The sequence below is a fragment of the Camelina sativa genome, chromosome 14 (genome assembly GCF_000633955.1).
Source record: "Camelina sativa cultivar DH55 chromosome 14, Cs, whole genome shotgun sequence".
NCBI classification, from domain to species: domain Eukaryota; kingdom Viridiplantae; phylum Streptophyta; class Magnoliopsida; order Brassicales; family Brassicaceae; genus Camelina; species Camelina sativa.
This window is the reverse complement of record NC_025698.1, coordinates 2,370,695-2,385,009: the sequence shown is the minus strand read 5'-3', so window position 1 is coordinate 2,385,009 and position 14,315 is coordinate 2,370,695. Positions and strand designations below refer to the sequence as shown.

General features: G+C 38.7%; 6 protein-coding genes and 1 pseudogene across 7 annotated transcripts in view; 2 read left to right on the top strand and 5 right to left on the bottom strand.

Moving 5' to 3' along the window:
• Positions 1 to 559, bottom strand: part of LOC104743160 — a gene marked incomplete at its 3' end in the record, with an annotated part of 2,468 nt that extends 1,909 nt beyond the window's left edge. Inside the window, exon 1 of the mRNA XM_010464272.2 lies at positions 39 to 559. Within this exon, the coding sequence (XP_010462574.1) occupies positions 39 to 299 (261 nt within the window). The remainder of the gene's footprint in view (positions 1 to 38) is intronic.
• On the bottom strand, positions 733 to 5,954 carry LOC104739121 (annotated as a pseudogene).
• On the top strand, positions 7,111 to 8,104 carry LOC104739119 (protein RESTRICTED TEV MOVEMENT 1). Of its 2 annotated transcripts, none has more exons than XM_010459367.2 (2): positions 7,111 to 7,583; positions 7,664 to 8,104. In XM_010459367.2, exons 1-2 carry the CDS (start codon positions 7,365 to 7,367, stop codon positions 7,982 to 7,984), a joined length of 540 nt encoding a protein of 179 aa, XP_010457669.1. In that variant the 5' UTR covers positions 7,111 to 7,364; the 3' UTR covers positions 7,985 to 8,104. The 2 variants fall into 2 exon arrangements, with proteins under 2 accessions (XP_010457669.1, XP_010457670.1); XM_010459368.2 differs by having other exon boundaries at positions 7,150 to 7,583; positions 7,667 to 8,104.
• Positions 8,047 to 9,990, bottom strand: LOC104739120 (pentatricopeptide repeat-containing protein At1g05750, chloroplastic). Its single transcript, XM_010459369.1, has one exon. The coding sequence runs from the start codon at positions 9,963 to 9,965 to the stop codon at positions 8,445 to 8,447; it is 1,521 nt and encodes a 506-aa protein (XP_010457671.1). The 5' UTR covers positions 9,966 to 9,990; the 3' UTR covers positions 8,047 to 8,444.
• LOC104739117 (protein FAM136A-like) lies at positions 10,089 to 10,946 on the bottom strand. Its single transcript, XM_010459365.2, has 3 exons — positions 10,787 to 10,946; positions 10,462 to 10,611; positions 10,089 to 10,369 (listed from the first exon to the last, which is right to left on the bottom strand). Exons 1-3 carry the CDS (start codon positions 10,934 to 10,936, stop codon positions 10,196 to 10,198), a joined length of 474 nt encoding a protein of 157 aa, XP_010457667.1. The 5' UTR covers positions 10,937 to 10,946; the 3' UTR covers positions 10,089 to 10,195.
• LOC104739116 (protein FAM136A-like) lies at positions 11,373 to 12,653 on the bottom strand. Its single transcript, XM_010459364.2, has 3 exons — positions 12,440 to 12,653; positions 11,836 to 11,973; positions 11,373 to 11,760 (listed from the first exon to the last, which is right to left on the bottom strand). The coding sequence occupies exons 1-3, from the start codon at positions 12,566 to 12,568 to the stop codon at positions 11,578 to 11,580; spliced, it is 450 nt and encodes a 149-aa protein (XP_010457666.1). The 5' UTR covers positions 12,569 to 12,653; the 3' UTR covers positions 11,373 to 11,577.
• On the top strand, positions 12,780 to 14,238 carry LOC104739115 (15 kDa selenoprotein-like). Its single transcript, XM_010459363.2, has 4 exons — positions 12,780 to 13,040; positions 13,225 to 13,283; positions 13,429 to 13,610; positions 13,958 to 14,238. The coding sequence occupies exons 1-4, from the start codon at positions 12,866 to 12,868 to the stop codon at positions 14,028 to 14,030; spliced, it is 489 nt and encodes a 162-aa protein (XP_010457665.1). The 5' UTR covers positions 12,780 to 12,865; the 3' UTR covers positions 14,031 to 14,238.

Below are 14,315 nucleotides of genomic sequence, written 5' to 3'. Positions count from 1 at the left end.
AAATTCACAATTGAGAGAGAGAAAGAGTGAAAAAGCACCTTTCTTTGGAGGCTGTTCTGAGTAGGAGAATCCATGATTGTCATAGCCATGAGTTCCTGAGTAGTTCCGACCTTAACCATGGCGGCGAGTTTGACGGCGGCGGCTAAACAAACGGCATAGAGGGGAAATAGTTGACCGGCGCTGTCGCAACCCGACTCAGAAACGAGAGTAAGAACACCGCCGGAGACAATCACGAGGAAATTGGCAACGCCCAGAACCATAATCGTTCTCCTAACTCTTCTCAGCCTCGAAATCCACATGATTTGCCGAGTGATGTGATGTGGTTTGGTTTGGTGTGTTCCCCCTCTGGGTTTTGTTGATCGTAGTAGTCGGAGATTATTAACCGGGTTTAGGTCAGTGTCTCGCCGACCACGAAATCACGAAGAGACAAAGACATCTCTCCGAGAACAAAAAAAAAACCCGCACTCGATCTCTGATGAATGAATATGTCTGATCCTCAAAACGAATTTGTTATTTGGCTGTTTTTTTTTAGAAGCTTTTGTCCGTACGAAAAAATAAAACGTGAAAACACTTTTTATCTAAAAAGCTCTGTCGTTGATTCGTTACCAAACTACTTAATTATTATTCCCACGTTACATAAATCAAGATTGAGTTGGCAACGAAAGATAAACTACAGATTTGAGTTGACAACTTGGCACAAAGATTAGAGAGTCATATTTAGAGAGTTATATCAGTTGCAAATATTTTGTTTTAACGAAAGGTAACATTTTTAAACTACTTTTGGGATATTATAAAGGGAAAAAAAAAATTAAAAATTGTGAAACAGTGGAAAGGTTAAAAGATAAAAACAGAGCATGTGATGCTGTTTTCTACAAGTAGAAGCAAAAAAAAAAAAAAAGTAAGCAGCAGTTGTTTTGGAATTCTAGAGAGGCTGAAGAGCCATGAGATTGAGATGGATCTGTATCAACGAGAACCTCTTACAAGTTGCTCAATAACCTGCAAAAACAGATCATTCCATATCAAGGGACTATTAGCTGGCTCTATCCGTTTCCAATATGTTTTTCAAGAACACTAGAGGACAATGGAAGTGTTGTTGAGGATCACTTACCATGAGAGGATACTGAATTATCCATCCAACGAAAGGAATCTGGGAAAGGAATGCCTTTACCGTTGACCAAAATCCTCTGCAAAGATAGTAAAATGTGTATCTAGTTAGACACAGTAACAAGCTATTCATTCAAGCAAGAAGCTGAATGAAGTGCAATCATAATCAATCTGTAAGCAAAGATTCGTGTGTGGTTTATTGGTTGCTCATATTTCAGCTGCCTTTGATATAAGAAGATTTTCAATAATAAACAGTGCTCTCACCCGAATAGAACAATAACACCGTATATCTCCAAGATTATGCCGACTATGGGCCAACGTACAAATATAAGAAAGAGTCCAAGGACGAAACAGACAGTGCCCTGCAAGAAGGAAGTAACAACCAAATTGATATGTCACTATGAATGAAAGGTTCATCAAGAGAAACAATTAACAGAGATTAGCATACCCTCAAGTTATTAACGTTGGTAAATAGTCTATAAGTCGACTGCCAACCAAGTAAAAGGCCAACACCTATCAACCAGAATAACTGAAGACAAAAGCCAAAATGAGATTCAAATGTTGGACCCTTCTGTAGACTGATGTTTAGAGAGAATTAAGTAAATTCTCACGTTTCCTAAAGCGAGCAAACCTCTGTCAAAGTACAAGATGACACCGAGAAACGTAAAGGATAAACCAAAGCCAATGAGTCCCAACCCAACTTCTGCAAAAATTCAAGAAATGGATGCCATGAGCCAAAGAATATTGAAGTAAAATCAGTAAGAGAGGTATTCACAGAAGATGTTAGAAGCTAAAAAAAAAATGTTCACGAAAGAACACCTACTTTATCAAGTTGGTGCTTTCTTCTGTTACTGATATAATTCATATAAAGAGAGATATAATATAACACTGTCTTTAACGAAAACTACACCAATTCCTACCTTCATCTGTTCAGTAATGTTTACAAGTCAAGAAAAAGAGAAGTGAACGACTAATACCACACTGCTTACAAATAACTTAATCGGGTGCCAAAAGAGTTCTAACACAGAAACATCACTCAAAAAAAAAAAAAAGTTATGCAGTGGCTGCAAAAGCATATTTGTGAAGAAACTATTACTTTTCTGCTCAGTTATTTCGTACACCATCTTGGTAACTGGAGTCTGAGATCTGTTAGCCAGAGGAAAAAAAAGACACCATTCAGCATAAGCTAGGACAAATTAGTTTTGAGGTAAGCAAAGCTTAGAAAATAGCTTCAAAAGATGTAGAGAAGGCATAAGGAAGCGCAGCTGCCAGCTAGTAACATCTGCCCTAACCATTTTCAAGCTTACATCTAGAAATATGTCGACAGAAATATTCCAACAATCTTTAGCGAGAAGCAAAAACAACTGAAACTCGTTCAAGAACATAAATTTTGACTTGTGATGATCATATCCCAAGGCAGAGACACATAACAGTTGAAAAAGTTTCAATTTTTTTTTTCTTATCTAGATACTATAGAGGATTGATCCCTAAATCTAGTTTCCCCTTTCCGTGTAATTAAAAAAAAAAAAAAAAAAAAAAAAAAAAAAAAAAAAAAAAAAAAAAAANAACAGTAAACTGGTGTCAACCCAAATTAAGCTCAAGAAGACACCAAGATCATCACCCAAGCACCAATCAAGGATCAATTTCGCATTAAGAAGAAGAAAAAGTTCAGTGGAAATCCTCTTTCTCTGTAATGGCAGCATAAATTTGCAATCTTTCACCTTTTTTTCTGGTATAAAAGATGAAACCCCCCGAAAGATTACAATACTCCAAAACGTAATCTTGGAGTTCGAATCTCGAATTCAAAACAGAGAAGAAGAGAGATGATAGAGAGTTTACAGGAGTGCGCGAAGCTAGGATCTGGCGATTCTTTGATACCTTCCGAAGAAAACTACGAGACCCGCTTCTCTGCAATACAAGTGCTTTTTTTTTTCCTTCATAAAATTAATATTAATTTTATATTACTCAATTAATAGAGGAAATCAAAATTGTCACTGATTAAAAACAGCAAAGTCAGTTAAGACTGAACAGCCAGTAATAAAGCTAAATAACACTCACTATATGTAGTTTGTTTTAATGAGAGAATATGAATTACATTCAAGTATCTGTTCCCTTCGGCCAAAATGCTCATTACAGTTGTCAGCCCCTGCTTGAGCTTAACCTGGCATCAAATGAACATTTATGAAGAATCATAAGAAACTAAGATATAGCCACATATCCCAGACCAAATCTCAGATAACACTCGGATCCTCACCTTTTCCATGGCTTCAACATACTCCTCCACCAATTTTCCAACCTTTATCCCCAGTGACATCGTTGGAAGATGAGATTCAGCACCAGGAGCATCAGGAACCACAGACCCATAACCTTCACATCAGTGTCAGTACATCAGAGACGTATATAAGCAGGTAACCTGATTTCTCTAGCTAGCAAGTATTTTCTTCTTTTTGCATCCAAGCTAAGCTAGTGTTCGTTCTTAACTGTTTCAAAGTGAGTTTGATATTTTTTGCTATCCAACAACAACCTCTCACTCCATAAAAGAAAACAACACATATACCATATCTCAAACTTGGATACTATGTTATTCTTAAAAAGTCATCTGCAGCTAGCTACCACGCTCAAAAAACTTGGAAAGAAATAACCGACCTGCAGATTCGGGCTTTGCTATAAAACTCAGAACTCGGCTAACAAAGTTGCCTAGGTTTCTCAGAAACTTGTTATTCTGTTTTGCTTGAAAATGCTTGCACACAAATGATGATGGGTCAGACACCTAGATAGATGGAAACCCCACAGAATCAATCACGTGTTGGCAACATTAATTTACACACTCATGCATGCGAATGATCAATGAAGCAGCAACAATCAGTTACCTCAGGCATGCCGGTCAGTAAGTAGTACCTCCATACTTCCACAGGGATATTTGTATCTTTTACAGCATTTCCGAACATTCCAGTGCCTCTATTCTTGGATAACTTTCCTGAAATCCCATTAAAAAAGAAAAACGTATCAATAAAATCATTCAGGTACTCTTATTAATTCCCAATGGCGAAACATCAACTCACCACGATTGTAGTTTAAATATTCAGTCACACTGACTGTCTTCATCAGAGTCCAATTTTCCCCAGTTCCAAGCTGCATAGAGGGAAACATCACCTGCATGCATAACAACAAATTTGGCAGTTGAAACAGTCTTCAGGTATCTTTTCCCGGCTTCTGAGGTTCTTACTTCAATTTCAGAGAGAGAAAAAAATGAAGCAAGAGAATGTAACTAACTTGTACCATTCAGTGGCCGTAAACTAAAAAATCTCTAAAAGGTTGGTTATATACTCCCAGTGTGATACGGCACAGTGTCTTTACCCATAAACTGATAAAGCTCGACTTTCTCAGGATTCTTCCACCACTTCTCCCATTCAGATGTGTAGAATGACGTTATTGAGACGTATCCAATAGGAGCATCATACCAAACTTCGTCGAAGACCTATCACCACGATTCAAATTAGTACTAGAATATGTTAATAATATATAATATATGTTCATGAGATCGGCTAGCATGCAGTAATGTTCCTACTTTATCCTCATATTTCTCAGTTGGGATAGGCACTGATCCCCACTTTAGATGATCCCTTGTAATGATTATCTTTTTCAAGCCAAGCCTTTGTCGATTGAATAGCATTTTGACTCCACGATCCAGTAGCAGATGTCTCGTCAATATACTTTTCCAACTTATATCTTTCAGACAAGGAAGCTCAAGTTGGTCTGTGTTGCGAGTTTGAAGTGCCATTTGAGAGAACTGTTTTTTAATGATAAAAACATCATAAGCATTCAGTGTTGACAATACATAGCAGGCATTTGAGATTTGTTTTTAAAAAGAGGGATATATTCACCTGCTTTGTGATGTCCTTTGAAAGACATTTGTTTTCGGACAACTTAGTGAAAATTGCTTGGCACAGTTGGGTATGTTCTGGAGTTGAAGTTCGCCCAAACTTGTCAAAACTTATATCGAACCAGTCATAAACTTCTTTATGAATGGCATGGTTCCTAAAAAAAAAAGACATAGTAGCATCATTAAATACTGTGAATCATAGATGATGCTAGAGTGCAAAGTTTCTTTGGAAGGTTCTCTCAAAAAGACTCCAGACGAATTGGTGAAAAACTGAAAACGTATGTTAAAAGTAAAAAAAAAAGAGGAAACAAAAGAAAACATGACTTGTCACAGATTTCCTTGGGGGAGCAATTCTCCTCAAGAGCTTTGCTCACAACAGTAGCAGTCCCATATTCATATATATCGCATTATAGCCACGGAGACGACAGTATCTAGCATATACATCAGCCCTCAGAACACCTGTACGTACGTAAGAAACACAAAAAATAAAAAGTCGAGTCACTAGCTATGCTTATATATCAGTCAGTCGTGATTTACGAAGGGGAAGAGTCAAATATTACATCCGAGGATGTTTTTTGGTCCGCCTGTAGGTCGGCCCGGTGTCTTTGTTTTACGTCATCAGCCATGAACATTGACGCAACAAGAAACTTGTTCATAACTCCAGCCATAGCCAATATACCACAAGAAGATGGAATCTAACCACTAAAACTGAAGTTCACAGAAACAAAGAGCGGATTTGTTTTTTAGATGAAATCAGAGAACTACGAGATGAGGAAAACAGAACAGAAGCATCGAAAGTAAAGGGCTTTTTCCCCCAAAGTGAACGGAAACGCCACGCCACGGCGGCTACTTGACGGAGCGGATCGACCAAGGAAGGCGTTGGATTTAACGAGATTACTTAGGGGAAACGAGCTATTTTTTTTCCCCCAGAACTATCATATCGCTGGATGGAGTCCGAACTTGAACCACAGTCTATATAGCTATGTAAACTATGACTAATCTCTATGTTCTATGACTAATCTCTATGTTCCCCAATTAAAAGTTCTACACCTATATCCCCATGAAAAAAAAGTTCTATATCTATTTACACCTAGACCTGGTTATGTGACGGTTTACTATTTGCTTAACCATCTAACGAATAGTCTAAACCAAAATTGACCAGATTAAATCTGATTTTACCCGAATTTGTCGATTTAACCAGATATATCATCCTCTCAATCTCGAGAAAACCCTAAATCAAAAAATCCCCAAATTTCTCCCAACAAAACCCTAAATCGAAAAAATCCCCAAAACTTGAAGAACCCTAAAAACTGCGATTTCGAGTTCTTTCGAGTTGAGAGACGATGTCGTTAGTTGAGATATATCCTGGCGGTGATTACGACGAAGAAGGTGAAGATCGAGACAAATTTCACATCGAACAACTAGTTGAGGATTTTAGCGACAAACCTCCAATCCGCCACGATGTGTACCCAGAGAGTGAAGACGATGATGAAGACGGACCAGCAAGAGCTCGTACGAATATGAGGCGTGGGAATGGGGAGTTGTTCTATAAGCAGGCGTTTTTCAATGGAGTTGCATTCAAGGAGNGAAAACTCTTCCTCTCGCACGAGAACTGGAAGTTCCAGTCGACTTTGTTGATAAATTGCTCATTCTGGAGCTCGAATTCGATAATGGGAACCCAGAAAATAAAACATAAGAAGAACAATGTCAAGTTGATTATAGGGTTCGTGATATTTGAAAATTGGAAATTTGTGGGTAAGGAATCGGGTCGTGACTATGTAGGGATCGGGTCATAATTGGTTTAATTTTGAGTTTATATTGTTTGGTCTCCGGTTCACCGGATAAACCGAAGCAATTCATTTTCATGGGGATATAGGTGTAGAACTTTTAAGTTCGGGCTCCATCAAGCGAGATATGATAGTTCTTGGGGGGAAATAGCTCGGGGGGAAATAGCTCGTTTCTCCGGATTACTTATTATAACTTATAAGAGAGCGGTCTAAACCACTTCGGTACAAACATTAAATTTTTGACGGTTTGATAATACAATTTAAACCGGTACTAGCAATGCACAGGAAATATAAAGTCAAAGGTTGACTTTTCAACTAACTAAATTTTTGCAAAAGCAAAAGAAAGAAAGGAATAGATTGCTGCTACTAGATGAAGATATTACAAGATTGGCAACGAATATTCTAATCCGAGGCGTCAAACGAAGAGGAAGGCAAAGACAAATTAAAGAAATCAATGAGAGAAAGTCATACAAGATTGGATAGGAATATTCCATTCTAAGACTTGTATATGATGATATCTCCATATTTAAAGGTACTTTGTAATCCTATTTTTGTTATGTAACTAATCAAAAGCTTTTAGTCGTAAAAGAATGGAAGAAAAGATGAAGATAGGACCCGTTGGGAAGCATGATGCTAGAAGCAGCACAATTGTAAACTGGGACGAAGGAAAACACGATGGCTTCATCTCTCAGATCTTTCTCTCTCATAGCCTCGGAGGTATTATGTCTATCCAATTCCAGTTCGTTCTGGACGGGAAGCTTGTTTTATCCGACCGTCACGGTCCATTCATCGGCAACATGTTTGACGTTGTAAGTCTTATTTTTTTTTTACTCTTCTTTAAATTTCCAACTAAAACGTGGTTATAACTAAACATGTGATTTGGACCCAGCAGATAGAGCTTAACTACCCGCATGAGTACATAACTGGAATCAGTGGAGAGTATTACAAGTATGAAGCTAGCAATCCTCACATAAGGTCTCTCAAATTCACTACCAACACTAGTGAGTACGGTCCTTTTGGCACCTCTGGTTCCAGCTACGAAAAATTCGCGTTTAAATTCGGGAAATCTCCTCAGTTTGGCGGTTTCCATGGGACTTACGATGCCTCCGGACTACAGTACATCGGTGTTTATCTCCAGCCTAAAACAGTTCAACCCAAGATCGATACGAGCAATGCAGAGGAAATGGAGTCAAAAATTGTTTTGGGTTGAAAAGTGTTTGTATATAAAAAAATACTGTTCTGCCGATGATACATGCTTTAATATGCAAACGCTTCTATGAATAAATTGATATGTGTTACATATAATCGTCAAAGATAATTTTAACCTTTATGATACAACAGTAACAATATCGGATTTCGGATGTACCTAGAACAACACTATCTTTAGAAAATCCATTAACAATGAAATTGTTGGAATATTTACACTCTCAAGCTAGCAGGTCTTGTATATGTTTTAATACCTATATCTTTCACTGCAACGATCAAGGTAGGGGGCTGGCAAGAAGGTTGGTGCAAGCAACAATGGCTTGTAGTGAGGTGATGACCACGATAAGGTCAACCATTTTGTGCTAATGGATGCATTGTCACTTACTTTGAATCATTATAAAATAAAGCTCAGTAATTCGCCAATCTGACTTGAACAAAAATTGGGATGTGAAAGTCCCTGGAGTTCAATCACTGAGGTGATCACCAGCAAGGTTTTCAACTACACAGCCCTGTAATCGCAAATCAGAAGAAACAAGCTCGAGGACCTCGCGGATATACGCGGTCTCAACATGTGCACTGTCACCGGCCATGAAGACATGCGTGCAATCATCAATCTCTATGGAACTAAAGCCAGGCTGCTTCTTTAATCCGAGACCCTTCATCTTCCTCCTCATCTGACTTGCTCCTTCCCATTTTCCATCAGCCGCATACATATTCGAGAGAATCACATAATTTGAATGGCTTTTCACATTCAGGTCACTAAGATGTTTCATCAGCCTCTCTGCTAAGACGGTATCGTTCCCATGAGTCCTGCAGGCTGCAAGCAAAGATCCAATCACAACTTCATTTGGCTTCATAGGCATGCTCTCTACCACTTTCAAAGCGTCTTCCAATCTCCCAGCCCGGCTATACAAATCCACTAAACATCCATAATGCTCAATCCGAGGCAAGATTCTGTAATCCCTTTTCATCGTTTGGAAATATCGAAGACCTTCTTCAACTAGACCTACATGGCTACAAGCCGTAAGTGCACCGGTGAAAGTGACTGCGTCAGGTTTAAACCCTTCATCTTGCATTTTCCTGAAGTAGACTAAAGATTCATGGGCGTTTCCATTAGCAGCAAAACCAACAATGACTGAATTCCATGAAACTACAGTTCGTTTCTCCATCTTGTCAAAAACTTCACGAGCAAACTCAACACACCCGCAACGACAATACAAATCAATCAGTGAATTACTCACCCTGACATTGTTCTTGAAACCCTGACTCATAACATAACGATGTACCCACAATCCAAAGGAGAGAGCACCTAGGTTTGTGCAAGCGTTGAGAGTAGCAATAATAGCAACGTAATCTGGTTTCACTCCTGAGATCTGCATCTCACGGAACCATACCAAAGCTTCCTCGTGAAAGCCTTTCTTAACAAACCCATTTATCATAGCTGTCCAAGAAATCAAGTCTCGTTCAGGCATTTTGTCGAACACCTTAACAGCGTTATCGACTTGACCACTCCTCATGTACCCATCGATCATTGTATTCCAAGTAACCGAATTTTTATCAACCATGTAATCGAACACCAATCTAGCCTTCTTAACACGACCGCGTTTTGAGTACATGCCGAGGATTGCGGTGCCAACCATGACATGGGTTCTATCGAGACCAAGTTTACAAGCATATCCATGAAGCAAATCGCCCAAGGCTTCATTTCCGGAGTGAATATCACCACAACCAGAGAGTAGAGCGATGAAAGTGATGTGGTTAGGCTCTACGCCGGCGACTCTCATATCGGTGAATTCTTTGGCTGCCTCCGCTAACCGACCATTGCGTGTGAGGAGATTGATGCGAGAAGTCCATGAAACAATGGTTTCGGAGGTAGATTGATTAAGTTTTTGGATCTTTTGATTGGCGTGGTTTTTACGGGTGATGAAAGGTACTTGTTGCGGTAGCGCCGGCGAAGTAACTCCGGCGACGGGAAAGAGACTCATTCGGGTGAGACGGTGATGGATTTGATTATTTATGATTTTATTTTTCTTTTTATCTCAAATTAAACCAAACATTGGACTAAGAAGACCGGGTAAAATCGGATCCGGTTTGGTCCGGTTTCAAGATTACTTCAAGCAAAATCAATAAGAAAACAAACATTAAGAACCCTAATTAACGAACTTTTAAATGGGAAAAACCTATAAAACCCTAACTAACACAGCACGTTTCTTGCTTAGCTGCCAAGTAATGCTGCCGCAGCATCGGTCACGCAATCCTCTAGATCTTTGACGGCATCAATCCTGATAATACTACTACCTAGCTTCGCAGCCTCAAATTTGTCTTTACTAACTAGCTTCGCAGCCTCAAATTTGTCTTGACATACCATGAGTGATCTGTTCATCCTTTCCTGCATCCAATTAACAATATTTGCAAGTTTCTCAGTACATGGCAGAAACGGAGAGTAGTTATGGAATTAGTTAAGGACCTTTTAATTTTTACCTGAAACTTGGCCATCTCGCTATCGAATCGTTGTTGAGAATTGACAACGGGAACACGGCAGAGCTCAACGCAGTTATTTGTCACATCTTTCGTTCTTCTTTTCTCAAAGCACTCGTGTGCACACTTAAAATAAGCTTGCTGCAATTCATTGTTATTCAAAAGGGGGATGAATCTTATGGCAAACTCAATATATATTCTCAAAACAATACACTTTCATAAAACTCTTGTTAATTACGACCTGGTTTATTACAAGATCGAGCAATACTTGAACATATTATTAAAATTAGGATAAACAGTAACGCTACGCAAACATATACTATATGATCGTTAAAATATATATATATACCTGAAGGGTGAAACTGATATGTTCTTGTATAGGAGAGAGCTGCGACAGCCCAGCTGCTTTTACTTCCTCGATTTTTCTCCTAATCCTCTCCAATACGATTTGCTCTTCCGCAACTGCCTTGTGATCCATCGTCTCTCTCTCTCTCTGGACTCTCTGGAGATGTTAAGGGTTTAGCTGCTATTCAAACTGGAGGCATCTATATTATTATTATATATATAGGCGAATTTCTACGACGACCAACAAGACAAAAACACCCCTTAAGGATAAACCGACACCGAATAAAATCAGCAGTTTCGGGTTGGTTCGATTCAAAAATTATCTACTCCGTTCGGTTTATCTAAGAGACTTAGACCAAGATGACTAACGTTTTGGTTCCAGCAATTAGCTTCTACGTTTTGGTATCAACGTTTCTTAAGAATCTCAACTTTAAAGAAAGAACAACTACAGGGTTTGCTTTACGGATTCTTCGTCCTCCTGGAAGCACATTGCTTTTAATATCTTTCAGTTGAACATTTACAGATCCGGTTTCTGAGACTCTTGACATGTTAATGCCTCATACCACATATTGTGAAAAGCTTGTTGTTCAAGATCTTTATAATCTTATATAAAGTAAAAAACAAACTGTTTAGCATTTGGTCTGATATATTTAACCATACCCTACTCCTACCACCCATTGTGTTTATCTATTGAGTGATAATGAAAAGACATAACTATGATTAACAAGAGACAAAAAAGTAAAGATGCCCCTTTTTCCCAACAGAGGATTATTATCAGTCGACAATAGAGAATGACGTCTTCATTCTCTGCACAATATGAGGCAATGTATCGAGATTATCCTGAGTGGATCTGTTCACACAACTCTCCATAGCTTTGACGGCATCAACCCTGTTCTGATGGAGCTTTGCAGCCTCAAACTTGTCTTGACAGACCATGAGAGATCTGTTCATCCTTTCCTGCATCAAATTACAATTGCAAGTTAGCAAAAGAAAGTATGCAGTCTTTGTGAAAATTTTGAAAATCATATGAACCTGAAACTGAGCCATCTCGCCTTCGAAATGCTGTTGAGCATTGACAACTGGAAGACTGCAGCGCTCAACACAGTTGGCTATCTCCTCTTGCTTCCTACTTCTGTCAAAGCACTCGTACGCACATTTGAAATATGCTTGCTGCAATCAATCATTATTACGGGGGTTTCAATCATTCATTCACGAGGTCATCAACTAAACAGATAAATATGAAAACAACACACTTTCATAAAAACTTGATTTATATAGATAGTTATACAGAACAGATTTAATCAAAACTACATCAAGGTTCAGTTTTCAGGAACTAGAAGAAGACACAGCTTCTTACTAAGATTGAACTACACAGATTGTATAAAAATTTAGCTAAGAAAACTTAGTTAAAACATCACTGGAAAGAGAGATTCACCACAAGAGAACTTTAACTAAAACAGACCTTTGAATTGGCCACTAAAAAGTAGCTCCTTTTGTTACAAGAGAGAGAGAAAGAGCGATACTTTAAATTCATGAACTGTTAATCCGAACCAAAATCAACACGAAGGCATATAGGCAACACCATACTTACAAGCAAGGGAATGCTACAAAATCATGTAAGTTTGTGTATATATACCTGAAGGGTGAAATTGATGTGATCTTGAATAGGAGAGAGTTGCGACTGAGCAGCTGCGTTAACTTCTTCGAATTTTCTTTTCATCCTCTCCGTTACAATTTGCTCCTCCGCCGCTGCTATGTGATCCATCGTCTCTCTCGGTGGAGCGATTTTGATTTTTAGGGTTTTAGGGGGTTTTAGATTGGTCGCAGTCGCAGGCGTGTCATCATGTTGATTTGGGTTTTTAACACTTTTTCGAGTCGGTTAAACACTTTTCCGGTTTTCCTATTTAATAAACCGGAGATGATCTTTTTCTATTTCAGTTTCTGAGATTTTAAACCGGAATTGACCGGATCGGATCATAGAGAGAGCAAGGCAGCAACAAACATTACACTATCGTCGGATCTGCGAAGACTTTGGATCTGCTGATGAGCCAGAGAGAGAGAGATGAAGATGATGGTTGTATTATCAGCGAAGATGATGGCGATGATGATTTTGATTTTGGCATCGACGATCTCAGCAAAAGAGCAGCTCAGCACTAAGGAATGCGAGGATCTGGGATTTACAGGTCTTGCTCTCTGCTCCGATTGCCACTCACTCTCTGAATACGTCAAGGACCAAGGTTCGTTTCTCTCTATTGCGTGGATCTTAATCTCTTGCAATTTTTTGTGTTTCTCCAAAGAGACTCTAGATTTAACAAGAGAGAAGAATGTGTTTAGTTTTTGTGAATTTATGAGCTAAGATCATTCTCTTCGTAGTTACTGAATTTTAAAATCATCAATCTTATGATTGAATTGCAATTGCAGAGTTGGTATCTGATTGCTTGAAGTGTTGTGCTGATGATTCTGAGGATTCCATGAGCAAGGTAATGATTTACTAGCCATGGAATTTGCAATGCTTTTTGAAGCTGAATACATTAGATGGAGACAGAAACATCTTCTCTAACATTCATTCAGTGAAGAGAAGGAGGAGTGATGGTTACTCGTTTGCAATTTTGTTCGTGACTGCAGGTTACTTATTCCGGGGCTATATTAGAGGTGTGTATGAGAAAGTTGGTTTTCTATCCTGAAATTGTTGGTTTTATTGAAGAAGAGAAAGACAAGTTCCCTAGTGTAAAAGTTCAGTACATTTTCAACTCCCCACCCAAGTTGATCATGCTCGATGAAGCTGGTGAACATAAGGAATCAATAAGGTAAAATTTGCTTTACCCCTCTTTGCTCAACTCATTACTCTGGAATATTCTTAAATTTTAGTTTGGGTTGAGCTCGATGGACCTGGTTTAGGACTTTCAAGATGACCTGATATATCCATGTTAGCATAGTAGATTAATGTGTAGATGTAACCATCCACGGATCTGCTGTATGATTAACCTCTAATGAAAGTTGGTTTTGGATGATGATTCTAACATTTTTAAGGAGCATGAATAAATCAAAACTAGTGATGCGTTCAACACCTCATCCTCCCTCTATCAGCAAAAGAGCTTCATTCCTTCAAAGTTGTAGCTGACCCTATTTGTTTCTTGATTTGCTTGTTTTGCAGAATCGACAACTGGAAACGCGAACATCTACTCCAGTATATGAGGGAGAAGGTCAAGACTACTGCAGCAAGTTAGTCTTATCCTTGTAGGGCTGAAGAAGATGATGATCTTCCCTGTCACATTTACATATGCCAAAGCATTGTGATCTAGTCGTTAAAAACACATTATGACAGACTTATCTTATCTTTCTCCAAGCTATTTGGTCCCTCGGTATCAACAGTCTGCATGTTCTGAACCTTTGCAATCTCAGTGGTAATGTATTTAATTCAATGTTCTTGTGAAACGGTAATCTCAATTTTGTGCGTAGCTGTTTGGTACAGTTACAAGCAAATTCATTTCTCGTGGTTGTGGTATGTCTAC

What these genes read in the sequence shown, in the direction of transcription:
- LOC104739116 (XM_010459364.2), bottom strand. Translation starts at nt 12,568, where the DNA reads ATGGATCACATAGCAGCGGCGGAGGAGCAAATTGTAACGGAGAGGATG. An exon ending in ACATCAATTTCACCCTTCAG is followed by an intron (nt 11,974 to 12,439) that starts GTATATATACAC and finishes GATTGATTGCAG; the next exon opens with CAAGCATATTTCAAATGTGC. An exon ending in GCGAGATGGCTCAGTTTCAG is followed by an intron (nt 11,761 to 11,835) that starts GTTCATATGATT and finishes AATTTGATGCAG; the next exon opens with GAAAGGATGAACAGATCTCT.
- LOC104739117 (XM_010459365.2), bottom strand. Translation starts at nt 10,936, where the DNA reads ATGGATCACAAGGCAGTTGCGGAAGAGCAAATCGTATTGGAGAGGATT. An exon ending in TATATATATATATTTTAACG is followed by an intron (nt 10,612 to 10,786) that starts ATCATATAGTAT and finishes CTTTTGAATAAC; the next exon opens with AATGAATTGCAGCAAGCTTA. An exon ending in GCGAGATGGCCAAGTTTCAG is followed by an intron (nt 10,370 to 10,461) that starts GTAAAAATTAAA and finishes AATTGGATGCAG; the next exon opens with GAAAGGATGAACAGATCACT.
- LOC104739120 (XM_010459369.1), bottom strand. Translation starts at nt 9,965, where the DNA reads ATGAGTCTCTTTCCCGTCGCCGGAGTTACTTCGCCGGCGCTACCGCAA.
- LOC104739119 (XM_010459367.2), top strand. Translation starts at nt 7,365, where the DNA reads ATGGAAGAAAAGATGAAGATAGGACCCGTTGGGAAGCATGATGCTAGA. An exon ending in TCGGCAACATGTTTGACGTT is followed by an intron (nt 7,584 to 7,663) that starts GTAAGTCTTATT and finishes ATTTGGACCCAG; the next exon opens with CAGATAGAGCTTAACTACCC.
- LOC104739115 (XM_010459363.2), top strand. Translation starts at nt 12,866, where the DNA reads ATGAAGATGATGGTTGTATTATCAGCGAAGATGATGGCGATGATGATT. An exon ending in TGAATACGTCAAGGACCAAG is followed by an intron (nt 13,041 to 13,224) that starts GTTCGTTTCTCT and finishes TTGCAATTGCAG; the next exon opens with AGTTGGTATCTGATTGCTTG. An exon ending in GAACATAAGGAATCAATAAG is followed by an intron (nt 13,611 to 13,957) that starts GTAAAATTTGCT and finishes CTTGTTTTGCAG; the next exon opens with AATCGACAACTGGAAACGCG.